Here is a 26,332-nt window from a genome sequence, read left to right as displayed (position 1 = left end):
GGGAGAAAAAGGAAAGAAAAAAACATTAAAAATTTCAAAAAAGTTATCTCATCCACAAGAATTAAGATAAACTAAAGGGAGTTCTTACATCTTAATCGTACCCTGAAGAGCATAAGAACTTAGCCTTAACAACACTTATACCTGCAAAAATTTTCAAGAGTTATTAGCTAGAATATTCAGCTTTTAGGACATTTCATGTAAATTTTTGTATTGAAACAGGCAGGTGACACTGTAAGTCTCAATTTTCAGAGGAAGAAAAGTAATCTGCACAAGTCCTATGATATATAAATGGCTTATCTGAGAACTCAAATCTCTTCAGCCCTTGTCCTGGATTTAGCATACATCAGTCATTAATAAATAGTTCCTGACTCCTAGTGTCTACTACTGGAAAGGAGCTTAACACTCAGAAAACGGAAATGCGTAATTGATACATCCTATCTTAAAGGGACTTGCAATTTCTTACAATACAATGCAGAATTGAAGTAAGTGATATAATAAAGGAGTGAATATATCACAAAGAATATAAAAGAAAGAGCGGTTAATTCTTACAAGAGGCTAAGAAAAACTTCACAAAGAAAATGAAATTTGAGCTGAGCCATAAAGAACAAACAGAATTTTATCAGGAGAGAAAGGAAGAAGGCTACTTAAGGCTAAAAGACGATAACAAAGTAAACACACTTCTGTGGTTAGGGGTGAACAAGTAATAAGGTTACTTACTTAAGACCAGGTAAATCCCGGACACTGGCTCCTATTTCCTCTGCTTCTGGGTACAGCTTCTCCACCAGTTCCAAAGGGCCCCAGATAGTTTTGTTATAACTCAAAAATGATTTTCTTACTGAAAAAAGAAAATGTAATGCATACAACTTCAACATATAAAATTGAAGCAACTTCTTTTTAAATATTTAGTTTCACCATTTCTAACAATATACAATTCTTCAGAGACCTTTGCTGTCTTATCACAACACAGCCCTGCTCATCAGGATTGTGATATTGTTCCCATCGGAAATATGCATCTTGGCCATTCTTCCATATCAGAAATATGCAGCAGGTAATTAAAATAAAAAGCAACTGAGCTCATTCTTTACCAGTACCAAAATAAAAAGGCTGGCAGCCATAGCATGTTGGTCTTTATCAGTTTATTACATAAACCAAGGACAAATAAAAAGTTATTTTACTTTTAAACCTGAAAACTTGTATCTTTACTTTTCCTTTTACTTTATTCTGAGATTTGGGTAATATAAAACCATGAAATCACTATATAATTCTTTTTTAATACCGACCAGATCTCCTGCAGATCCAGCGTGCCTATCATATGCACCACCCAAGGACAACCAGCAAGATTGGCAATTTTTCCTTGGGGGAGAAAATCAGTCAGCAAAAAGCAGCTTTATAATGATTCATCAAGATAAGCAATGACTATTAGGACATGCTTCATGATATTCTGTGAAGTAAAGGAAAATAAATTCAGAAAAGAATTTAAAATTTAACTATTTTGGCCATCATTTGACAAATTCCATTTCAGCAGGGTGGGGGAAAATAAAGATCTATGTCACTGCTATTTTTAAAAAATAAAAAGGAAGTTTATCAAAAATCAAATTAAAACTCAAGGCCTGAGCTCAGAGTGGTGACTTCCTGATGTATTAAAAGAAGTATTTATACACTGATAACATCAAGAGTAGGCAAAAATCTGGGAAACACTCACATTCGCTGTTGTTTGATAAATCAGTGAAGCCTTCATAGAAGCCAGTTGCCTATATCCTTTGACCCAGGAATTCTACTCCTAAAAGTCCTAAAGAACTTCTAGCATGTGTCCAGAAATATATATACCCAAAGATGTTCTTACAGGACAATTATAATAGTGAAAAGTTAGAAACAACCTAAGAGTACATTAAGAGAATAGTTATGGTATACATATACCATGAAATATTATATAGCCATTAAAAATGTATGTAAATGAGGGGCTGGCCCTGTGGCCAAGTGGTTAAGTTCACACGCTCCGCTGCAGGTGGCCCAGTGTTTCGTTGGTTCGAATCCTGGGTGGGGACATGGCACTGCTCATCGAACCACGCTGAGGCAGCGTCCCACATACCACAACTAGAAGGACTCACAACGAAGAATATACAACTATGTACCACGGGGCTTTGGGGAGAAAAAAGGAAAAAAATAAAATCTTTAAAAAAAAAAGTATGTAAATGATAGAAAGAATAAACAAATGGGACTTCATCAGACTAAGGAGCTTCTTCAAGGCAAGGGAAAACAGGATTGAAACAAAAAAACAACCCACTAATTGGGAAAAAATATTTACAAGTTATTTATCCGACAAAGGGTTAATCTCCATAATATATAAAGAACTCACACAGCTCAACAACAAAAAAATCAAACAACCCGATCGAAAAATGGGCAGGGGACATGAAGAGACATTTCTCCAAAGAAGATATATGGATGGCCAATAGGCACATGAAAAGATGCTCATCATCACTAATCATCAGGGAAATGCAAATCAAAACTACACTAAGATACCACGTTACACCTGTTAGAATGGCAAAAATAACCAAAACAAAAAGTGACAAATGTTGGAGAAGTTGTGGAGAAAAAGGAACCCTCATACGCTGTTGGTGGGAATGCAAACTGGTGCAGCCACTATGGAAAACAGTATGGAGATTTCTCAAAAAATTAAAAATAGAAATACCTTATGACCCAACCATCCCACTACTGGGTATCTATCCAAAGAACTTGAAATCAGCAATTCCAATAGTCCTATGTACCCCTATGTTCATTGCAGCATTATTTACAATAGCCAAGAGGTGGAAGCAACCTAAATGCCCATCAACTGATGATTGGCTAAAGAAGATATGGCATATATATATATACAATGGCATACTACTCAGCTGTAAAAAAAGACAAAATCGTCCCATTCACAACAACATTGATGGACCTTGAAGATATTATGTTAAGTGAAATAAGCCAGACAGAGAAAGATGAACTCTGTATGACTCCACTCATAGGTGGAAGTTAAACCTAGAGACAAAGAGAATTGATTGGTGGTTGCCAGGGGAAAGGGGGGTGGGGGGAGGGCACAAAGGGTGAAGTGGTGCACCTACAACATGACTAACAATAATGTACAACTGAAATTTCACAAGCTTGTAAACTATCGTAATCTTAATAAAAAGTTAAAAAAAAAGTATGTAAATGGAAAGATCTCCAAACCATACCATCAAGTTTTTTTGAAAAAAAAAATAAAGTCACAGAATAATACTTACGGCAAAACTCTATTTAGAGTAACAAGAAAAAAAGAAACAGGAAAGAGCTAGAAGAATGACAAGGATTTCCTTGAGGGAGATGAATGGAAGAGAATGAAAGGAAACTCTTTATATTTTGCTCTATGTGCTTCCATGTTGTTTGATTCATATACCAAAAGAGTATATTTCACTACTATTTATATAACTTGAAAAAATTATTTTGTCATTAAAGAAAAAGTGGAATCTAAAAACCAAAACAAAACCGAATTCATAGATACAGAGAACAGGTTGGTGGTTGCCAGAGGAGGAGGGTGGAGGTGGATGAAACGGGTGAAGGTGGTCAAAAGTTTTGTACAAACTTCTAGTCATAAATAAGTCATGGTGGATATAATGTACAGCATGATGACTATAGTTAACAATATTGTATTGTATATTTGAAAGTTGCTAAGAGAGATCTTAAAAGTTCTCATCATTAGAAAAAAATGTAAATATATAAGTGATAGATGTTAACTAAACTGGTGGTGATCATTTTGCAATATATAAAAATATCGCATCATTATGTTGTACACTTGAAACTAATATAATGTTGTATGTCAATTATTTCTCAATAAAAATAAATAAATGAAACGTTTTAAATGAAGGGGCCGGCCTGGTGGCGCAGCGGTTAAGTGTGCACGTTCTGCTTCTCGGCAGCCCAGGGTTCGCTGGTTTGGATCCCGGGTGCGGACATGGCACCACTTGGCAAAAAGCCATGCTGTGGTAGGCGTCTCACGTATAAAGTAGAGGAAGATGGGCATGGATGTTAGCTCAGGGCCAGTCTTCCTCAGCAAAAAGAGGAGGATTGGCAGTAGTTAGCTCAGGGCTGATCTTCCTCAAAAAAAAAAAAAAAGAAAGAAAAAGAAAAAGAAAGGAGTATATTAAGAACATCACATAGGGTTTCTGAAATTTTGATGCTCCTTGTCAGTTTGAAGTACATTTTGTGAAAACCATGTTTAGGTAAATCTCTTCTTTTGCTTTTTGCATTTACCCCCACACTTTCATACACCATAGTCAGAACCTCTAGGCCTTCCCAATTTACGTGGGCTCCTAGGATACCAACAAGAAACCAAGCTTCTTTTGCTTCATAATAGTCACCTTAGTATACACCTCTTACTCACACAGCCCTCTACACAGCTGCTGATCATAGGAACTAGAAAGAAAACTGCCAACAACTATTATTATAAGTAGTTATTATATGTAAAACAACAGTTGTTACACAATGTATACTGAATAACTAAATATGATACAAACATGTGCACATAATTCAATATGAACTATATAGAATACAATATCCACCATTATCATCATTTTCAGGGAGTGCTCACATTTCTACAACTCAATCCAGAAGACAATTTTTCTAGATCCATTCCTGTGTGCTAAGGAGGTTTATATTTCAACAATCAACCATTTTAATGTATTTGTTTAAAAGGGCTCAAACTAGTAACAAGAGTTCATATCAGAATTACAAAACTTAAAATTTTTAAAATAACTCTGTAATTGTTCAGAGTATGTTGAAAAAATTTTAAAGTCAAATATGCTTTTTATACAAAACACTAACAACTTCGCATTTTCTGAAGATGATCCATTAGAAAACATAAAGTAGGATATTTTCTCCCAAAACCAAGCTACTCAGTATTTTTAAATGTAAAGTAATTATGGCCTCAAAAAATACATTTTTAAGGATGTTTCAGACAGAAGGGGAAGAATTCTAAAGTTAAGGTTTAACAATCTCCTGATACCTTTAAGCCCGTGTTTCAGACAATGCTCCATAACAACGAAGAACTGCTGCAAGGGGGGGTAGTCAGAGTCCAAAGTGCGGCCAAAGCTGAGGGCAGACTCAATGAGTCCTTTGATGCTCAGCTTCGCCATGTTTAACAAGTTTGCTCTCTCTACCGCTGTGGGGTCTTTTGTAGCTGAAAGCACAAGAAAGGAGTCCGACATCATTTGCAAGACATGACACTGAAAAATATACAAACCCTTTCCCTCCCCTATAAAGCCAACAGTGGTTTGTTTTTCCTTTGTGGGCAAATTGGTCTTCCTAACTAACCTACGCCCCTAGCTAACTTCTCTCTATGCCTCTCTCACACACACCACAGAACATGAGAATGCCCACTCCAGCCAAAGTTCTGGAGTTATTCTCAAGACCCCTCAAATCTGCTATTCTCTGGTATTTGCTTTACTTTCGTGGTACCTCTTCAGGGAGGCTTAGTTTTTTTTAATGACCTCCTGTGGAGATAAGTTTGCAGTAACAGACAACATGTTTAAGGGTCTCATGCAAAAGATGGATAGCAGGGACGGTCCAGAGAGGAATTCCGAGGCAAAAAATGTTCAGAATAAACTGGCAATAAAATAAAAGGTAGTTAAAATTCTAAGATTCTAGTATCACCCATAACAAACATGACAGGTAAATAAAAACACACTGACAAATAAGGGGAAACGGGAGAAGCCATTCAATTCTTTCATTCATTTTAACCCTCTTCCTATCTTGTTTTTTCATCCCAACTGTCCTTCTGTATTGCATGACGCCTTTATTTTCTCAGAGGAAATAAAAGCAAGATCCAGTTTGATGTTAAAGTTCCCTGCCCTTCCACACACCTGACTCAGCTGAATACCAAGTTAATAGATGCATTTTTTAAAGCTGATTTTTAATTACATTTTCAATTCACAAAAATATTTTTTTCTTTCCCACAAATTTTACTCTGTTTACTTAAAAATTCAGATGCTTCCCCATACTCTCGTCATTGTGACTGGCAGGAATATTTTCAGCAAACACAGATGACAACATGAAGTGCAGAAAAATGAAGCGCTTAGTAAAACGTTTCATAATTTCTGACAAATTTACTAGCCCAAGTAAGCCCAGAGTCTGTTTTTCTTTCACTGAACAAAAGTCCAGGGTTCCCAATGATCTAGTATTCCGGCTGTGATCTCAGACAGCTAGGCGTGAAGCCTGACACTGAATCCTAAGCAACTTACAACGCAAACAACCGCAGCTGCCATGACCGAGCCGGCCGGGGGGAAAATCACACACATCATTCCCTCAAATCTGCATCGTGGAGTGACTCCCTCTTTTTTCGGGGGGTGAAACCACTTGATATTTCTTAGCCTGTGGCAATTCTCATTTTTCTTAACAGTGCCCATCACAATCCGTAACGTGCGATGCGACAACGAGACAAAGGGCGCGTCTGCAGCCGCTCCGAGGCCGGGCAGCGCCGGGCGCCCGCAGCCGCCCCCCACAGGGGCCTTTCCACCCCGGCCGCGCCCCGCCCGGCTCGCGCCTGTGTCCTGCCGGATCGCGGCCCCCACACCGCGCCAAGGGCCAGGCCCCGCATCTTCCCGGGGCCCAGAGCCCCTTCCCGGCTTCCCTTCCTCCCCGCAGCAAGCCTGCCCAAAGGGCTCGGGGAGGCCCCCAGGACCCTCGCGAAAGGCTCACCCGGGGTCCTGCGCGACATCGCGGCCCCTCTCCCGCCCTGGGCGTCGGGCACCCAGGCCAAACCCTGAGGCGCGTCTTCCCTCCGCCATCCCCAAACCTGAAAAGTCATCGCCCGTCCCCGACTGCTCCCCCGACCCGGGGCCGGCACCCCGGCCGGCCCTGTCCTCGCTCCCTGGAAGCCGTCGGACCCCGAGCCCTCGGCCATCAGGCCCAGAACCCGAGCCGGGGGGAGGGAACAAGGGGCGGCCGCGCGTTACCATGGCGACCCCCGGCGCCCTGGCGTCCCGGACTGCCCCCGCCCAGCCCCAGGCCCAGCCCCAGGCCCTAGTTCCGAGCCCGCGGCCTCGGCGCCCACCACCACCGGTCCTCCTCGGCCGGCCGCGGCCTTCGGCCCAGGACGGGGGCCCAGCGTCCGCTCTCGGCCCGCTCCCCTTACCCATGGCGGCGGCGGCGCGGTCTCGGGCGGGGACGCCCTGGGCCCCGCCAGCAGCTCCCTTCAGGCGCGCGGCGGCCGCCACGGCGTCAGCGACGAGGCCCGCTGCGGCCCACAGCGCTCCCGGCGGCGGGAGGGCGCCCGGCGGTCCCGCGGCGATGCGGGTGGGGCGGGGGCCGCGGCGCCTGCTGCTGGCCGGAGAGAAAGCCGCCCTGCCCAAGCCCTCCGCGTCCGGCCGGCCCGGAAGGAGGACAGGCTCGTGAAGGAGACCTCGGGGGTGAGGAGCCGGACGGCCGGACCCTGCGCGGCCCCGGGGGCTTCGCCTGAGCGCCAAGGCTGCCCTTCCAGGCGGACGCGAGCCCGGGCGAACGTCTGCGTCCACACACCCGGCTGGATGTGATCCCACACGCCTGACCGCTTTCCTTTCGTCTTCACAACTCGTAGGGGACCAAAGAGTTTAGAAAATCTGAAACAGTTAACAGTGGGCAGACATCTGCTAAAACTATTTAGACAGCCCAAATCACGACCTTTAAACCGGTAAATAAATACACTGGGTTTATAAAAAGCAATGAGGAACGGTCTCACTAACCAGTAAAGCTAGCGTTTTCTCATTTCACGGAGGAAAAAGCCCCTCATGGTCAGATGATACTAGGTTTCTCACTTAAATCAGTTTGGGAAAGTGAGCTATTACCTAATTAGATCAGCAATTGTTAAGACGCTGACGGAGCTGGAAATAGACCAAGATACTTCGTGAAAATGGGGCGATGTTTTTCACTTCATCACTTTGGCCAGTATAACGTTTTGTCTCTTTTGGTTTTTAGTTTTCCTAATTGTGAGATAATCATATATGGATAAAAATGTGTAAAATATATACAGTTTAAAGAATCATAATGAACAGCTGGGTAACTAGCACCAGATCAGGAGGGCACAGGACAGCCATCCTCCCCAGGACGTGCCCCCATCCACCGCTCACAGTCCCCCTTGATGTAAATACTGTGCTGACTTTAATAAGAATTATTTCCTTGCTTTTCTGTGTGTTGTTACCACACAAGTGTGTGCCCCTCAACAGTGTAGTTTATTCTTGCCTGTTTATAAACTTTTCACAAATGAAATAACACTATCAATTTTGTTCCTTGTTTCCTTCGCTCAACATCATCCATGTCCACGAGGAGTTTCCAGGTTGAGGAGTTTCCAGGTTGGGGTGTTTCCAAGTTGTACATATATCCTGGTGCCTACATGGAAGAGTCCCGAGGGCATATAACTAAGACTAGAATTACTGGAAATCAAGTGTGCCTTTCTTTAAATTTATTAGATAATGCCACGCTGTTTTCAAAACTCTTCTTAAAATTTACACTCCTGTCAACAGCATAGTTTTCCTGTTGCTCCATGTCCATTCTGATCCTTGGAATTGTGAGAATTTCTCCCTTTTTTGCCAATCTTGTCAGTAGGCGATTGTATGGTGGGTTTATTTTGCATTTATCTCATTGCTAATGACATTGAGCACTTTCCCCATGTTTACTATTTGGAATTTCTTTTGCAAAGAAACTGTTCAAGTTTTTAGCCTATTTTCCTGTTGACTTATCTTTCTCTTATTGGCTTGCACAATTTACTTAGTATCCTGCATACTAGTTTCGTGTTGGTTATGTGTTGCCAATATCTTCTGGCTAATATTTTCTCTTTATGGAGAACTTTAAATATAAGTTCTTAATTTTCTTGTAGTTGAATTTATGGTTTATGTTTTAGTGTCTTAAGAATTACTCTCTACCCCAAGGTCACGAAAACACTCTCTTGAGAGTTACATAGGTTTGCATTTCATATTTAGGCCTATTATTGCGCCCAGAATTGATTTTAGTGACTGGCTTGAGGTGGGGTCAAATTTCATTTTTTCCATATGTATAGCCAACTATCCCATTATCCTTTCACCATTGATCTTCCATGACCCCTCTTGTATCCATGAGCATGTATGTGCAGGTCAGTTCCTGGGCCAAGGTCTCATTTGATTTTCAAAACCACCCCATGAGGAAGGAATTATCTTCATTTTTCAGATGAAAATAACCTCAGAAAGGTTAAATAACTTGCCCAAAGTCACAGAACTAATAAGTGACAGAGGCAGAATTTGAACCAGTACAAAAGTAGCCTCCATTTTCATAATCTCCAAATGTATCTGAAGTTTTTACAGTGTTTCAAGGAGTCTAAAACTCATGACAAATCAGTTGAAATACAACTGACTTGTTCATTTTTCTTCTCTGCATAAGATGGGTGAAAAAGGAAGAGTCTGTAGTGTAAGTGCATTTAGAAAATCAAATAAAATTAAGTATATATTTAATTATTTTATAGAACCATAAGAACAAAGGAAAAGAGTTTTTATTTCCTAGATAGCTTTTCCCCCAGGGGCTTTATGGGGAACAAGTAGGAAAGAAATTTAATTCAGCAACAGACCAACTTTATCTAAAGCAAAAAACATTTCTCCCTTTGAGGGAGTTTTGTTTTTTTTTTTTTAAAGATTGGCACCTGCACCAACATCTGTTGCCAATCTTCCTTTTTTTCCTTCTTCTTCTTCTCCCTGAAGGCCCCCAGTAGATAGGTATATATGTAGTTGTAGGTCCTTCTGGTTGTGCTACGTGGGATGCTGCCTCAGCATGGCCTGATGAGTGCTGGTACGTCCACACCCAGGGTCAGAAGTGGCGAAACCCTGGGCCGCCAAAGCGGAGCGCACAAACTTAACTACTCGGCCACGGGGCCAGCCCCAAGGCAGATATTCTTAAGCTCCAAAGTATATATTTGCTGAATACTCTAGCCCCCTTGTGTTGAACAGAATTGGAATTTAGTATGTATATTTAAACTACAATTAATAAAGTAGACTATTAATCTGTTTTGACTCTGATCTACTAATGCTAACAATCTAGGTTTTTAAATTTACAAATATCATTATGTAACAAAATACTATTTTTTAAAAGCTCACCACATACTGAAGTATGGGTGAAATTAAATGATGTCTAGAATTTGCTTTAAAACATCTTAGCAAAGCAAAAAAAGAAAGGATGTTGAAAACAATTGCAGCAAAATCTTCTATTGAATATGGTGATGGGTATATAGGAGTTCATTGTACTATTCTACTTTTGTGTATATTTGAAAATTTTTATAATTTTTTTAAAGCTCATCATAAAAGTAAACTAACGGTCAAAAAAAAATCAATGTAAAAATCTTTCATTATGTGCCAAATTAATATCCATACAAGAGCTGACAGACAGGAAAGACAAGACTTCATCCCCCGGGTCCGTCATAGAAGATTCTAAAGGTATGAGGTAGAACACAGTTAGAACTGGAACTTAGCAGACATATGGGATGGGGTATAGATTTGGTAAACAGCCACACAGGTGATGGTTAAAGCCAGTGACTGTCCAAGGAGAAAGAGAGCCAGACCAAACATAAAGCTTTGGGGAAGACCTGCCTTTAGAGAATGAGAGGTGAGGAGGAAAAGAAAGGAATCAGGAGAAGCAGCAAGAGGCAAAGGTCAGGAGGCAGGAACTCTGAACTGATTCAGGAATGGGGCCACTGGAATGGCTAGTGTCATCACATCCTGGCTTCACAGCATAAGGAAGACCTTGTCTAGGCTAATGGTACTTTTGATGTGGAACTGCACAATGTGAGTGCCCAGTAACATCAGTGATTGGAAACTATTGCTGTCTTAGTCCTTGGCATCGATATCTTACTTATCCCGCACCGTTAGCTCTTTGAGCGCCCAGTCTTGGTTTAACTTACAGCTCACCCCAAGCCTCCAACTTACAGCACCTTAGACATATGAGTCCTAACTCTCAAATGATTAAGTGACTAGAATCTTGTAATCAAGACAGATTCCCAAATGACAAGAAACAGAGAACTCCTCCTCACGTTCTTCATCCACAGGACTTGACTTTACAGGCCATACAAACCTCTAATTCAGAAGCAACCACTGTCTAAACCAAAAGAATTTTCTTATTCATCTCACTCCCAGGAACTGAAATTATCTTCGATTCCTTCCTGTTATGTAACCTCCTGATATCTAACCAATATTTAAGCCCTATCTCAGCAACTTTCTAGGTTTTCCTGTTTGATCCATAGTCTCTCCATGATCACCTCCATCCTGTGTGTCCTTCAAATCTCTTTATAATGTCAACACTCCTTGGTTTCAGATTTAGAGCATTATCAATATTTCACTTGTAACTACTGGAAAAAATGCTGGTCAACCCTGAACTTAATTATTATATAGAAATAATTGACACAGTAAGCTCTAACAGTAGAAAACAATTTATTTACTAAAAACTTCAAGTAACAGGGGGCAGCCCAGTAGTGCAGCAGTGAAGTTTGCGCTCCACTTCAGCTGCCCGGGGTTCGCCAGTTCAGATCCTGGGCACAGACCTACACACCACTTATCAAGCCATGCTGTGGCAGGTGTCCCACATATAAAATAGAGGGAGACGGGCATAGATATTAAGTCAGGGCCAATCTTCCACACACAAAAAATAAAATAAAAATATAAGTAAATTTTTTTTAAAACTTCAAGTAATAATTTTCAAAAGAAGGTGAGGTAGAAGCAACAATTTTAGCATATTTAACATTCATTAAAAAAAAAAAAAACTCTGAGAGAAATGAGATTTCCTCCCAGAAGATGGATACACTGAGGTTAAAATCAGTCACCATATACATCATTAAGCACTTTGAGGTAATTTTGTTTTACAAGACATCCTTACATAAAAACGGAAAAGTGAGTAATGCCCCTCAAAACAAAGGGACATATGAAAGTGAAAAGGTGAAAATAGGGATATACCTTTTAAATTTGTCAATTCAGCAAACAAAATTTCTTCTCAAAAAAAGAGTAAGAATTATTTTCTTTTATATCAAATTTACTCTAGAATATTGAAAACGGAAAGTAACAAGTGGGAAGTTAAGGGGAATCATAAATTAATTGGAAATAATCAATTTATAAGTAATAATTTAAATGACTAGGTTCAAAGTGAAAACATAGCTGATATCAGAAAGCAAAAGTCAAAGGAAAAAACAGCAAAATGGCCTTTGGATCAGGGACCTCAAAATACAGAAAAGAATCACACCTTTGTTCTCATCACAAGAATGTGCTTAAATGATAAAAATAAATCAATTTTCTTTACCTAATATTTCAAATAAAATGTGATAAAAGTCTACAAAATCAAATTAGTCTTGAAATTTTACACTTAGAAGTTTAAACCTCAGATCCAAAAGTTAATCCATCTTTAAAGCTGGTAAAATTTATCAAACTCTTTCTAGGTCACACAAAAACATTTATAGTAACTATAAATTTAGACTTTTCACAGTTTGGGGTATACCTGTACTGAAAAAATATTGTGTTAAATTTCGTATGTGATAGAACTTTATATTTAACAAAATTATACCCAAAAAAATAAAACAAAAAACTAGAACTCTGAACAGAGTACATCATTTCATACCCTTGGGATAAAAGTTATCTTCACAGTCTAACCAGGCACTGATTTTACAGCATATCCAAATTACAAATAACAGGCAATAGAGGAGATCACTATGCTAGTATGAAAAAAGCAAGGAAAACAGTGCTTTATCTTCTTTGAAAATCACCCAATATGTGACAAAGACTTTCATGTTCTGCTGATGGAAGATCGATGATGTAAAATAAATTAAGGAAGATACGTATTTAACACAATATTTAATTACATAAAAACATTTATGACTTTTATTTAACACTTTGTAAAGTGGTTTAAAGGACGGCTAAAAAATTATAAAGATTTTTTATAGCATTCTATGGATAAATAATGTACTTAAGCAATAAAGTTTACATATCTTAGCCTAAGACCTTCATATAATTTTTTAAAAAGATGATTTAAAAAATAAGCTAGGGGGCGGCCCTGTGGCCAAGTGGTTAAGTTCGTGCGCTCTGCTTCAGCAGCCCAGGATTTTGCCAGTTCAGATCCTGGGCACAGACATGGTACTGCTCATCAAGCCATGCTGAGGCAGCATCCCACATGGCACAACCAGAGGCACTCACAACTAGAATACACAACTATATACTGGGGGGGATTTGGGGAGAAGAATTAAAAAAAAAAAGGACTGGCAACAGTTGTTAGCTCAGGTGCCAATCTTAAAAAAATAAATAAATAAAAATAAAAAATAATCTACAATATGACAAGGAATAATTCTCCATTTTTTAATATAATGCTTTGTCCAAGATAAAAAATAAGGTTATAAATTGGGGTGAGAAGAACCAGAGGGATAACCAATTTTCCTAGATGCATTCTAGCAAACATGCACCTTGTTCCTAGGGCAACAGATCAAGTCCCTTTTTTCCCCCCTTTCTCACTTCAAAAACTATCCTTCTCCATCACCTTCACTATTTCACTTTTTGCTTAAAATTACTTCCTGTGAATTGTTTTCTCTCCTTCTTTTGTACAATCAGATCTTTGAAATATACCCATGGAAAACACAAGACACTGAGTTTTAATTTATACAAATATATAAATAAACTACTCACAACAGCACAATCAAATGTGACCATATACAAAACAAAAAGGATATTAACTTTTCTGAGTTTAGATGACAAAGTAGCTTCTCCAAAGGAGGATAGCGGTTTAGTGAGGGCACACATCCCAGGAGAATCAGTTTATGTTTGGCTCTGGTTATAGCAACATTAAGACGTCGCCAATCTTTCAAGAGTTCACCAACCTGAAAGAAGTATAATTTTCAATTATTTGAGTTTTCTTATATATTTGAGTTTGTTCTGGCAAAGAACACAGGTTATCTTGAACTGTTTTCCTACTTTTAAAAACATAGATTGCAAAAAAGATTCATCAACACATTTAAAATTCTAAACAGTTGGAAAAAGTTGCCCACAATGCCAACTTTAAATACTTTACCTTGGGGGTGATATCCTAGCCATACTTTAAAATTATTAAATACATATAAACAGTCGGAGCTATTCCCACTCATTGTAGCGCTGTTTGCAACAGTACTGAAAACTTTGTAACGAAGACTCAGGGGCGTGGCTAAATATACCACAACGCATATATACAAATGGAAAACTATGCAACTGTAAGAACAGAATGAAATCTCTTTTTGTGTACTGACATGGAAAGATCTCAAAGCTATTTTATTAAGTGGAAAAAGCAAAGCCCAGACTGTATATATTACCTTTTGTGTAAAAAGGAGGGAAGTATGAATACTGATTCATAAATGCTTGTACATGCATAAAGAAATTCTAGAAGGTTACCCAAAATAGGCCAAAAATGTAATTATCTGTGAAGTAAGAACTGAGTAGAAGAGGAACAGGGTAGAAGAGAGACTTTTTACTACGTATATTTTCAAAACCATATGAAGATTATCACACAGTGAAGAAAAATTAATTAAGGTAAAAAATGCAAAAAAACAAAACCCCAAAACCTGGAATTATCTATAAATCTGAAAGTATATCTAAGAAAGCCTTTATATTTAAAATGCCCCTGGGCCGGCCCGGTGGCACAGCGGTTAAGTTCGAACATTCTGCTTCTCGGCGGCCCCGGGGTTCACCTGTTCAGATCCCGGGTGCGGACATGGCACCACTTGGCAAGCCATGCTGTGGTAAGCGTCCCACATATAAAGTAGAGGAAGATGGACACGGATGTTAGCTCAGGGCCAGGCTTCCTGAGCAAAAAAAGAGGAGGACTGGCAGTAGTTAGCTCAGGGCTAATCTTCCTCAAAAAACACACAAAAACACAAACAGAAAAAATAAAATAAAATGCCCCAGGGGCCGGCCCTGTGGCAGTGGTTAAGTTCATGCGCTCCACTTCGGCAGCCCAGGCTTCGCCAGTTCGGATCCTGGGCACGGACATGGTACCGCTCATCAAGCCACACTGAGGCAGCGTCCCACATGCCACAACTAGAAGGACCCACAACCAAAAATATACAACTACATAGAGGGGGCTTTGGGGAGAAAAAGGAAAAATTAAATCTTTAAAATACCCCAAACACAACAGTCAAAAGGTAGAAGCAACCCAAATGTCCAATGGCAGATGAATGGATAAACAAAATATGGTATAGACATGCAATGGAATATTATTCAGCCTTTAAAAGGAAGGAAATCCTGTCACATGTCACAATATGGATGAACCTTGAGGACATTATGCTAAGGGAAATAAGCCAGTCACCAAAGACAAATACGGTATGATTGCACTTGTATGAGCTACGTAGAGGAGTCACACTGAGAGAGACAAAGCAGAATGGTGGCTGCCAGGGGCTGGAGGGAGAGGGAATTGGAGAACTGTCATTCACGGGCACAGAGTTTCAACTTTGGGAAGTGAAATAGTTCTGGAGATCTGTTGCACAATATTGTGAATATACTTAACACTACTTAACTGTACACTTAAAAATAGTTAAGATAGTAAATATTATGTTTTTACTACAATTTTTTTTAAAAGAGGGGAAAAAAGTCTCAAACAAATCAGCAGAAAATACAATTAACTCACAGTTCCATCTTTATTGCTTCTAACAAAAGATACTAGAATGATACTTTTGTCTCTTCCTTGGTATTTGTCTACCGTATTAACTTCGACGGGCCCGACAGAAGAACGCGCCAACAAATCATTGATGATCTTTAACTGCTGCCTGTATGGTGCAATGATACCAACAGCAGAGGGATTACATCCAGCCTAAACAGAAAAGGACACAATTGAAAATGAAACATGCTGATTTTTGTTATTTAACCGCAACTAAATTTATTAAATGTTTACATAATGTGCCTGATTGATGTTTATAATAGATGTTCTCATTTGCTCTACATCTACATCCATATTCCCTGAGATGAAATAACTTCCTCAAACATTGCTCTCTTGATTTTTAGAGGCTCATAGCAGTATGGTTTGCATGCCACTAGAACAGTGCTGCTATACAAAAAAAAGTACAAAGAAATGCATTTCACTTTCTGCTATCCCTTACACTGAGGTTTCCAATCCCCAATCATACCGACTACAACAATATATCCATACAATCAGGATTATCTGATGTTACAAAAAGCAATCCTCGGTGGAAACCCAAAATGCCATTATAAAAAATTACATGTCTTGGACAAATTTTCTCAAAATAAAACAAAAACAATCAGGCTTCAGTCTTCTTATCTTAATAAACAAGGGTTAATGCTAGATCTAAGTTCCTTTATTCTAACGTTCCATTGCTCTGCACTTTAATATTAATTAGCCCTAAAAATTAAACTCTAAATTACCTTAATAAAGATTGAGGTCAGGGAAACTATGAGTTTGGCTTCTGTTATATTGCTCACACCAGCCTTTTCAACTTGTTCTGGTGCTGGAACCTAAACAGAAAAACATGCATCCTGCTTGTAAACCCATCTGTAAAGTTAAGAGCACTGTCTGTACACAGACAGCCAGACAAACCAGACTACCAGCTGTGGAGACAGATGAAAAAGATCTTCATCGTAAAAGTTGAAGGTAAAAGAACTGACAAAAATGAGTATTAGTCACTTTCAGAAAGCCACCCAGAGGCTACCCATCTTACATATGCTACCACGCAGACTAAACTCTCCAAGAAAGCCAAGCACACACTGGGCTGCACATACCTCATCTCCCATTTTACAGGAATTACAGGTCAGAAAAAATAAGTAACCTGCCCAAGCCCTGACAATAAATCATGGCACTAGCATTCAAACTCAGATGTGGCTCTAGTATCTGTGCTCTTTTCATTTTCTTGTTGCCTTTTACACAAATAATGGAGCAGATAAAGTTCCTCAGGTGCTGCCACACCTGGTAAAACTCCCCAAGGACTATTTTGTTCCTACATCATCCCAAAGTGACCTTGATTATTTAACACAACTAATTTAGAATCCTGATGATAAGAAAGAGGAAACCTGAGTAGCAAAAATAAAGAATCTGAGCGATCATTGGTGAGGTAAATAATTATACATTATAACTAGCAAATTGGAATTGCAGTTTATAAAAGCATTCATTTGTGAGATCAGTTTATCTAAATAAATTTCCCAGAGCCCACTGCCCCTAGGTGTTAATTCTTGAACCTGAAACGCTAAGGGCAATATCCAAGAGAGTAAAAATCCCATCAGGGTACACATGGAGAGGCCTTGTTTTTAACAAACAGCTGATTCTCCCTATCTTAATAACAAAAGATATTTTAGAGTAATTATTTTTTCACTATATTTTTATTTGAACTTAGGTAAAGACTTCCAAATCAATGCTGAGAAGCACTATATAAAACAAACTGTAGGAATACAGGGTCAAAACTATGTTCTTAGTTTCCAGAAATAAGAATCAAGTCATTTAAATTCCTTGGAAGATTTCTGTTTAATGACAAGTTTGGAAAGAGGTCTTTATGTGACTATGTGGGGGCAGGAGGATACAGGAAATCTCTGTACTTTCAGCTCAATTTGGCTGTGAACCTACAACTGCTCTAGAAAATAAAGTCTATCTTTTTAAAAAAAGTCTTTAAAAGGACATCAACTTATCGTTATCTTCTGTCCACTTGTAAATCCAGCCCTTTGATAGTATCAATGCTAAATTTCTTTTCTGGGAAAACTTGAGTTCACTTTCTAGCTTTCCTACTTCAAACGTCAATTTTTTTTTTTAAAGATTGGCACCTGAGCTAACATCTGTTGCCAATCTACCTTTTTTTTCCCTTCTTATTTGCCTCCTCCTCCCCGAAGGCCCCAGTCCATAGTTGTATACTCCAGTTGTAGGTCCTTCTGGCTCTGATATGTGGAACGCAGCCTCACCATGACCTGACGAGCGGTGCCATGACCATGCCCAGGATCTGAACTGGAGAAACCCTGGCCCGCTGAAGCAGAGTGCATGAACTTAACCACTCAGCCACAGGGCCAGCAAAAGTCAATTTTGCCATCTATCAATCCCCAGAATTAAAATCCTCCCAAATGTTCTGGGTCTATAGAAAGGAAAGATTCTTTTTGTGTTGAAGTACAAGAAATACACTAGGTTTAACTGATAAGCTCTAATGAAGTGTTCACTATTGAAGCTGAGGAACATAAATGTTAGGACAAAGGGAGAAAAAAACTTTTTTTTTTTTTTTACCTTGTCCGTATTAAGAAAACAAACAGGATTGTTTGGCTCAAATACTCCAACCAGCCAAGGATTTTCAGAATAATCAGCATAAAATTCCAGTTCCAGCTTTACATCCTTAAAGTTAGGCAGGTTTATCACTGCATTGGCTACTTTTTCTGATCCACATTCCAGCTTTCCTTCATATGTCAGTTTATTACTTAAGGACATAATTTTACTAAGGGAATTGCAAAAATAATTTTAGTTTTGGCAGATGAAAACGAACATGAAAATCACTTGTAGATAACACTGTTATGAGTACCTGTTCATTCTGTACTGCACGGTTAACTGTACAACAGCATTCTTATTCTGCTCCAGCCTCTTAAATAAGCTTTCACTCATGCCAAGAGCTCTGTCAACAAATGAAATTCGGGCTTATCAGTGTAAGGAAACTGTCCCTTAAAAAGAATCTTGTTTAAAATTAAAACTTCAACGTCCGCTTACCTTGCTTCACGGTTTAGCACCAGGGGAGGAAGCTGCTGGTGGTCCCCCACCAACACAAATCTCCGTGAAAAAAAAAGTGGTCCGAGGCAAATTGGTTGGCTAATTTGAGAGGCTTCGTCCACAATACAAAAATCAAAAATTTTACGAGAAAATATTGGATGGTTTACTCCCATACATGTTGTTGCAACTATAAGCTAAAAAACAAAGAAAACAGATCACTTATTTAATATGTCCAAGAAATAAAACTTGTTTTTCCCATTTTTGAAATTAAAAGATCAAAAAAGTTTTTTGTCCCCAACAACAGAAACCTCCAATATTATTTAATTCTGAAATATTTATTGCATGCAAAAAATTTTTAAGTTTTTACTACAAATTGAAAAAAATCAAGTAAATTTTCCAGACACTGTAACAATGCTCAAATTTGCATGTTTGCAAATGGAAATCCAAAACATTCAAGAGGCAGTAAATCAATAAATTTTCTTTTTAAATGTCAACCAGAACTTCCCCTCTGAGAAGACAGAGTACTTTTCCTTACTTCTCTCACAAAGTATAACTAAAAACCCTGGACATTATACATGAAACAAACATAAGGACACTGAAAAGTGGAGAAAAGGTCGACCAGCTAGGGATCTTGGGACCCGGGGAAGAGCACAGTCGTTTGTTCTCTGGGTTTCCTTTGTGCCTCACATATCCCAGATTTGAAACTGAAGAAGTTCCTGCACCCAGAAATGCCAATGGGTGCGGACCAAAAAAGGTCGAACAAAAGCCAAAGGAAGAGGAAAGGGAAAGCCTCGTAGACAGAACTTTTAGACAATAACCACTCTACTCTAGCCAAACACTACAGAAAAAACTGTGACTTCACCCCCTACTGATGCCAGCAAAAGCCCAGTGGGGAGCCTAGACTTCCACCTTCCCGAGGCTGTAATACGGACTCCAATACCCTGCAGAGGTGGTGTCGGCGAAGGCCAAGTAGGGAACCAATACTCTCATCCCTGCTGGCTGGTAATAAGCCCCACCCCACGATGTCAGCAGAGAGCACGTGGGGAGCCTAGACTTCCACTCCTATCTAGGAGTAACGAGGAGCCCCCCACCTTGTGTTAAAACAGGGTGAGTGGGGAACGTGGACTTCAACTCCTACCTGGCAGTAATGAGGTGGTGTACCCTCTTGCCCTACCAGAGTAGTGTCAGAGGAAGCCAGTTAAAACAGAAATTTTAAATAACAATACAGAAATGTTCGGATTTCATCAAAAATCACTTGTCATACACAGAACCAGGGAAATCTCAAACTGAACGAAAGAGACAATCAGTAGATGCCAACACCAAGAGGACAGTGATGTTAGAATTATATGACAGGGGCTGGCCCTGTGGCCGAGTGGTTAAGTTCGCGCGCTCCACTGCAGGCAGCCCAGTGTTTCATTGGTTAGAATGCTGGGTGCGGACATGGCACTGCTCATCAAACCACGCTGAAGCAGCGTCCCACATACCACAACTAGAAGAACCCACAATGAAGAATATGCAACTATGTACTGGGGGGCTTTGGGGAGAAAAAGGAAAAAAATAAAACCTTTAAAAAAAAAAAGATTAAGTATTTAAAAAAAAAAGAATTATATGACAAAGACTGAAAGATGCCATGATAAAAATGTTTCAGTGAGCAATTATGAACACACTGAAATCAAATGAAAAAACAGAAAGTCTCAACAAAATAGAAAGTTTTGGCAAAGAAACAAAAGATAAGAGGAACCAAATGGAAATTTTAGAACTGAAAATACAATAACCAAAATCAAAAGTCATAAAAAAAGGCTCAATAGCAGGGGACAGAGGAGAGAACCGGTGAACAGAGACATAGAAAAATAGAAATTATACAGTCTGAATAACAGAGAGAAAATAGATTGGAAAAAAAGTGAACAGGGCTTCATGGACCCGTGGAGCATAACAAAAGATCTAACATTTGTGTCTTCACTGTCCTAGAAGGAGAAAAGAAACAGGGAGGGGTTGAAAAAGTACTAGAAGAAATCACAGGCTAAAAATGTCCCAAGTTTGGCAAGAGACACTCAATTTATAGATTCAATAAGCTGAGAAAATGCCAAACATGATAAATTTTTAAAAATCCACTACAAAACATATCATAATTAAAATTCTAAAAACTAAAGAAAAGAAAAAAATCTGGAAAGCAGTCCAAGAAAACATCAATGAGCAATAAGGGAAAAACATTCTATTTCACATGTCACCAAATTTCTCATCAGAAACCATGGAAGTCAGAAGGAAGAGGTGGGATATTTTCCCAGTTCTAAAGGAATTATTTACCCAGGATCCTGTAACTAAGGAAACTATCCTTCAGGAATGAAGGAAGAAATCGACACATCCTCACGTTGAAGGAAATCTAAGAGAATCTGTTGTCAGCTGACCTACCACCCGAAAAGAATGGATAAAGGAAGTTCTGTAAACAGAAAGGAAATGATAAAAGACAGAAACTCCAACTTTCCAAGGAGAGAAGTTCCAGGAGGAGCCTCAGGAGGGAAGAAAGAACACAGTAAGCAAAAAATATGCATAAATACAATAAGCTTTCTATCTCCTCCAAATTATGTTTGATGGTTGAAGCAAAAATTATAACACAGTCTGATGTAGTTCTAAATGTATGTAGAAAAAATATTTAAGACTATTATAAACAGGGAAAGATAAAGGAACACAAATGGAAGTAAGCTTTCTAACGTAACTTGCACTAGTAAAATGACATCAATAGACTATAAGTTATGTACATATAATGTAATACCTAGAGCAACAGAGCAACCACTAAAAAAGCTACTTAAAGTGATACATTCCAAAACCACAATGGATAAATGAAAACGGAATTCTAAAAAATGTTGAAGTAATCCATAAGGCAGGAAAAAGAAACAAGAGCAACAAAAAAAAGAGAAAACAAAAAATAAAATAGCAGACTTAAGCCCTAACATGTATCAGTAATTATGATAAATGTAAATCGTCTATATACTATGTATGCTTTAAAAGTCCAGGATTAAAACACGCCAATTAAAAGACAGAGACTGGCAGAGCAGATAAAAAAGATAACCCAGCTGTATGCTTCCTACAAGGAAGTCACTTCAAATTTAATGATATAGGCATGGTAAAAGTGAAAGAATGGAGTATCATACTGATTGATTTTCATTTGTTGAATGATTCTTGCATCACAGGAATAAATCCCACTTGCTTATGGCGTATAAACCTTTTTAAATGCTGCTGAATTCAGTTTGTGAGCATATTGTTGAGAATTTTACATCACTCACATATACCCAATGGATTTTCTTAACACAGGTGCAAAAGCAATTCAATGGAGAAATGAAAGATTTTTCAAGTGGTGCTGTAGCAATTGGACATCAAAAGGTGAAAAAACTTAACTTTGACCTAAATCTCACACTTTATACAAAAATAAACCCAAAATGGTCAGACTTAAATGTAAAAGTGTAAAACTTTTAGGAAAAAAATAGGAGACAGTTTCAGCATCTAGAGTTAGACAGAGTTCTTAGACTTGACACCAGAAGCAAAATGCATGAAAGTAAAAAAGTTATATTTGGACTTCGCCAAAATTAAAAACTTTTTTGCTGCAAAAGACCCCGTGAATAGGATGATAAAACAAGCTACAGAGTGGGGGAAAAATCCAAAAATTACATATCCAATAAAGGACTAATACCTAGAATATGTAAAGAACTCTCACAACTCAACAATAAAAAATAAAATAAAAAATCCAAATAGGCAACAGATATGAAGAGACAATTTACAGGAGAGGATATATAGAGGGCAAACAAGCACATGAAACACCATTCCCCATTAGGGAAATAAATTAAAATCACAGTGAGATATCACTAAATACCTATCAGAATGTCCAAAATGAAAAATTGTAACACCACCAAATGCTGACAAGTATCACTCACACACTGCTGGTTACAAATGCTTTTTGGAAAACAGTTTGATAAATTTTTTTTTTCCTGAGGAAGATTCAGCCTGAGCTAACATCTGTGCCAATCTTCCTCTATTTTTTAGTATGTGGGCCGCCAGCACAGCATGACTGCTAACAGAGCAGCATAGGTCTGTGCCTGGGAACTGAACCTGGGCTGCTGAAGCAGAGTGCACTGAACTTAACCATTAGGCCACCAGGGCTGGCCCTGATAAATTTTTTAAAAACTAAACAGGCAACTACCAAATGACCCAGAAACTGCACCTCTGAGCATTTATTTATCCCAAAAACACTGTGGTACATTCATATAATGGAACAATACTCACCAATAAAAAGGAACAAACTATTGATACATGCAACAATCTGAATCTCCAGAGCATTAGGCTAAGTGAAAAACAGCAACCTCAAAAGGTTATATACTGCATGATTCCATTTATCATAACATTCTTGAAATGACAAAATTGTAGAAATGGACAACAGATAAGGGGTTCCTAGGAGTTAAGGAGGGGATGGGGCAGGAAAGAAGCAGATGCAGTTATAAAAGTGCAACATGAACGATCCTTGTGGCAATGAGACTATTCTGTATCTAGACTGTATCAATATCAATGTCAACATCCTGGTGGGGATATTTTACTACAATTTTGCAAAATGTTACCACTGGTCAAAGGGTAAACATAATCTATTATTTCTTACAACTCTGTATGTAAATCTATAATTATCTCAAAATAAAAAGTTCAATTTAAGAAAAAGCCAATCAGACATACATCTTAGTCACTTCAAAATTTTTCAATAATTGGTGTAGATATTAGACAAAGGCGTTGAAGGAACTGCCTATTAAATCTAATTTATTTTAGATGGTATTTTAAATAGACAGAAATATTAGTTAAGACTTTCCAGTAAAAATACATACAGACATTAAATAATACAATAAAAATTAGGTTCTATATCAAACCTATCACAAGACTGTTCACGTACCATTGCTTCTAATTCAAACTCACTAAAAAAATCTTGATTATGTATTAGTAGTTTTCTGGGTGTAATACTGTAATACAATAAGAAATATATATTTGGTCTTCCTCTTAGTTCTTGGCACAGAGCTCCAAAAACTCTGGAAATTTCCTGAGTGATACGGGTGAGAAGAACATCTCTTGCTACCCATAATAAGCCTCTTTCAACCAAACCAGAGTTTACACAAATGAGGGAAGCTGGGAGCTGGTTGCCAGAGGAAGCAACCATGTGATTAGAAGGTTAGAACTTTCAGTCCACACCCCGCCCTCCACCTCCAGGAAGGTGAAAGGGGCTGGGGATAATGCATATCATCAATGAATAATGATTTAATCAACCATGCCTATGTGATGGGATCTCCATAAAAACCCTAAACAAAGGGGTTCAAAGAGCTTCTGGGCTGGTGAACACATGGTGCTGGGACGGTGGCTTACCTGGAGAGGGAACAGAAGCTCCATCCCCTTTCCACATACCTTACACTATGCATCTCTTCCATTGGGCTGTGCTGAACTGTACCCTATATAATATATCCAGTAATAGTAAGTAAAGCACTTTCTTGAGTTCCATGAGCCATTCTAGCAAAGTATTGAACCCAAGGAGGGGGTCATGGAAACCCATTTTATAGCTGGCTATTCAGCAGCACAGCAGGCCTGGACTTGCAACTGAGAACTGAAGTGGGGGCAGTCTTGTGGGACCAAGCCCTTGACCTGTGGGGTCTGCACTAACTCCATTAGCTAATGTCAGAAGTGTTGGGATAAGAGAGAAACAGTTTTCCTTTACTAGGATATTTTAAACTAGAAGATGGGAGCCCTGAATAGTAAACCAGAAACCTCAGCTCAGAAGCAAACAGCAAACTATAAATTAATAAACTGGCCCTGTGGTTTACATAAATCAATCACATGCAAATTTGGTCAATGCAACTGAATTTCCCAAAGCGCCATTTCTCCCCCCATTCTGGCTACAGAAATTACTGTCAGTGTTATTCAATAATTGTACTTACTTGACTGCTGTAGAGTTCTTCCAGAAGAGCTAAGGATTTAATGGACTTTGATCTACAAATTTCCTCCTCTGTAAATTTCTGGATATCTGGATGTACCTTCTGAGTCTGACCCAAGCGCAAAAATCCTATTTTAAACTTTGCTAACTTCAAAAGAATATTATCAACAGCAGAGTGTGTATAGCTGGTCAACAAAACACTAAAACCACAGGCATAAAGAATTCTTACCTAATAACGAATAAGAGAAAGGAAAACAGCATTACTTTTGATTCCAGATAATTTTAAACATGCTTATATTTTTCAGATAGAATTAGGAAACTCAATAGAAAGCATATCTAAGAGCTGAGCCAAGTAACTTTTTTAAAATTATAAAGCCCAAAATGTTTTATGAAAATAACATGTCATTATCATCACGTTACTAATGATATGTGAATAATATATTATTAATAATTATAAAATTGAATACATATAAACTCTGAATAGTGCCTGGCACACAGTATCAATCAATAAATATTTGCTGCCATCATTATGATTATTCTAAGACGGCTCAGAAATTTACTGACATGAAAAAAAGTCCAAGAAAAATCTATTTCAACTGCCTCTGTATAATTTGCTATTTTTTAAAGGGAAGGAAAACATACAATGGTACATATATCACCAACAGAAAGAGATCTTAGACAATCCTAAATGCAAGAAATCTACAAGCGTGATCACAACTATTCAAGCTCTTCCGTTTCGCATGTCATTCTAAAAAGTTAATTTGAAATAAAGCCATTTGGATTTAAAATTTAGCCCTTTTGATATCACAGATCAATTCCCTGAACTGAGGAGAAGCTGATTTAAATATTTAGTTTCTAAGCAAAAGAATAATAAACTTACGAGAGTACATATTGTAGTTGTTTTTCCTGTTCCAGGCATACCCACGATGAGTGTGTAGTCTTTTGAAAGAAGTACCTTTTTCATTGCTTGCCTCTGAGGCTTATTCAAACCTATATTTAAATTTAAAAATAACAGGAAAAAGAGTGTTGAATTTCAATGAGAAAATTAACTATTTTATAAGAAAAGCAGCCTCTACTCAAGTCTCTTCTTCAACATATCTTTTCAAAGTAAGAAAATGTAATGGTGACATGAAAGAATATATGTAAACTACTTCCAAAGAGACTTCACTTAAAAAATATAATTCCAAGTTTAATAAATTATTAAAACTTTTGAATTTTAAAAACTACATTAATTTTCATTAATGGAGATTAAATTACAAATAGAACCAAGAAAACTTAATGGAAGCAGACATGCTGATGATAGCAGACCTTTTAGAATGCTGGCCACTGTATCCTTTGCATCATGTGGAAGAACAGAACTGAGGTAGGATATAAACTGAGGTTCGCGAAAGTCAATGATTAAATCTCGAAGTTTTTGGCTGAAAAGAAAAAAAACGGTTTAAGTAATATTCTTTAGGGAAGTGAGGTAAAATTCAGATTCATTCACTGTTACAAACCTGGTGTGAGTATTTTCCATCAATTTAGAAAGATTTCCTAACGGAGTATCTATATCACAACTTTTTTCTTCCTGGTCCAATCTGAACAAAGTTGATTTTGGGAGTACTGACAAGTTCCTAAAACAGCAAAACAGATGTACGTGAACGTTTTTCATTTAATATAGTCAGGTTGTCTGTGTAAGAAATATGTTGCTGTCTACTAAGAGTA

At 38.3% G+C, this 26,332-nt stretch overlaps 2 protein-coding genes across 12 annotated transcripts in view; both read right to left on the bottom strand.

Moving 5' to 3' along the window:
- Positions 1-7,297, bottom strand: part of RUFY2 (RUN and FYVE domain containing 2) — a 43,959-nt gene extending 36,662 nt beyond the window's left edge. For 2 of the 5 annotated variants that reach the window (XM_046653884.1, XM_046653886.1), the window contains exons 1-3: positions 6,709-7,116; positions 5,018-5,191; positions 718-835 (exon numbers count right to left, since the gene is read on the bottom strand). In XM_046653884.1, the coding sequence (XP_046509840.1) occupies positions 718-835; positions 5,018-5,191; positions 6,709-6,913 (497 nt within the window). In that variant the 5' untranslated portion in view covers positions 6,914-7,116. Of the gene's footprint in view, positions 1-717; positions 836-5,017; positions 5,192-6,251; positions 6,676-6,708; positions 7,117-7,144 lie in introns of those variants that run through there. The other 3 variants (XM_046653887.1, XM_046653888.1, XM_046653889.1) reach the window with 3 other exon arrangements.
- Positions 7,298-11,636: 4,339 nt separating this feature from the next.
- DNA2 (DNA replication helicase/nuclease 2) overlaps positions 11,637-26,332 on the bottom strand; it is a 64,158-nt gene continuing 49,462 nt past the window's right edge. For all 7 annotated transcript variants that reach the window (XM_046651997.1, XM_046651994.1, XM_046651998.1 and 4 more), the window contains 11 exons: positions 26,125-26,241; positions 25,937-26,046; positions 25,509-25,618; positions 24,633-24,857; positions 18,679-18,872; positions 18,497-18,586; positions 18,208-18,412; positions 16,377-16,466; positions 15,625-15,807; positions 13,703-13,849; positions 11,637-12,797 (listed from right to left, as the gene is read on the bottom strand). In XM_046651997.1, the coding sequence (XP_046507953.1) occupies positions 12,729-12,797; positions 13,703-13,849; positions 15,625-15,807; positions 16,377-16,466; positions 18,208-18,412; positions 18,497-18,586; positions 18,679-18,872; positions 24,633-24,857; positions 25,509-25,618; positions 25,937-26,046; positions 26,125-26,241 (1,540 nt within the window). In that variant the 3' untranslated portion in view covers positions 11,637-12,728. The remainder of the gene's footprint in view (positions 12,798-13,702; positions 13,850-15,624; positions 15,808-16,376; positions 16,467-18,207; positions 18,413-18,496; positions 18,587-18,678; positions 18,873-24,632; positions 24,858-25,508; positions 25,619-25,936; positions 26,047-26,124; positions 26,242-26,332) is intronic.

Source organism: Equus quagga, chromosome 2 (assembly GCF_021613505.1).
Source record: "Equus quagga isolate Etosha38 chromosome 2, UCLA_HA_Equagga_1.0, whole genome shotgun sequence".
Taxonomy (NCBI): Eukaryota; Metazoa; Chordata; class Mammalia; order Perissodactyla; family Equidae; genus Equus; species Equus quagga.
This window is presented reverse-complemented; position numbering and strand designations above follow the sequence as displayed.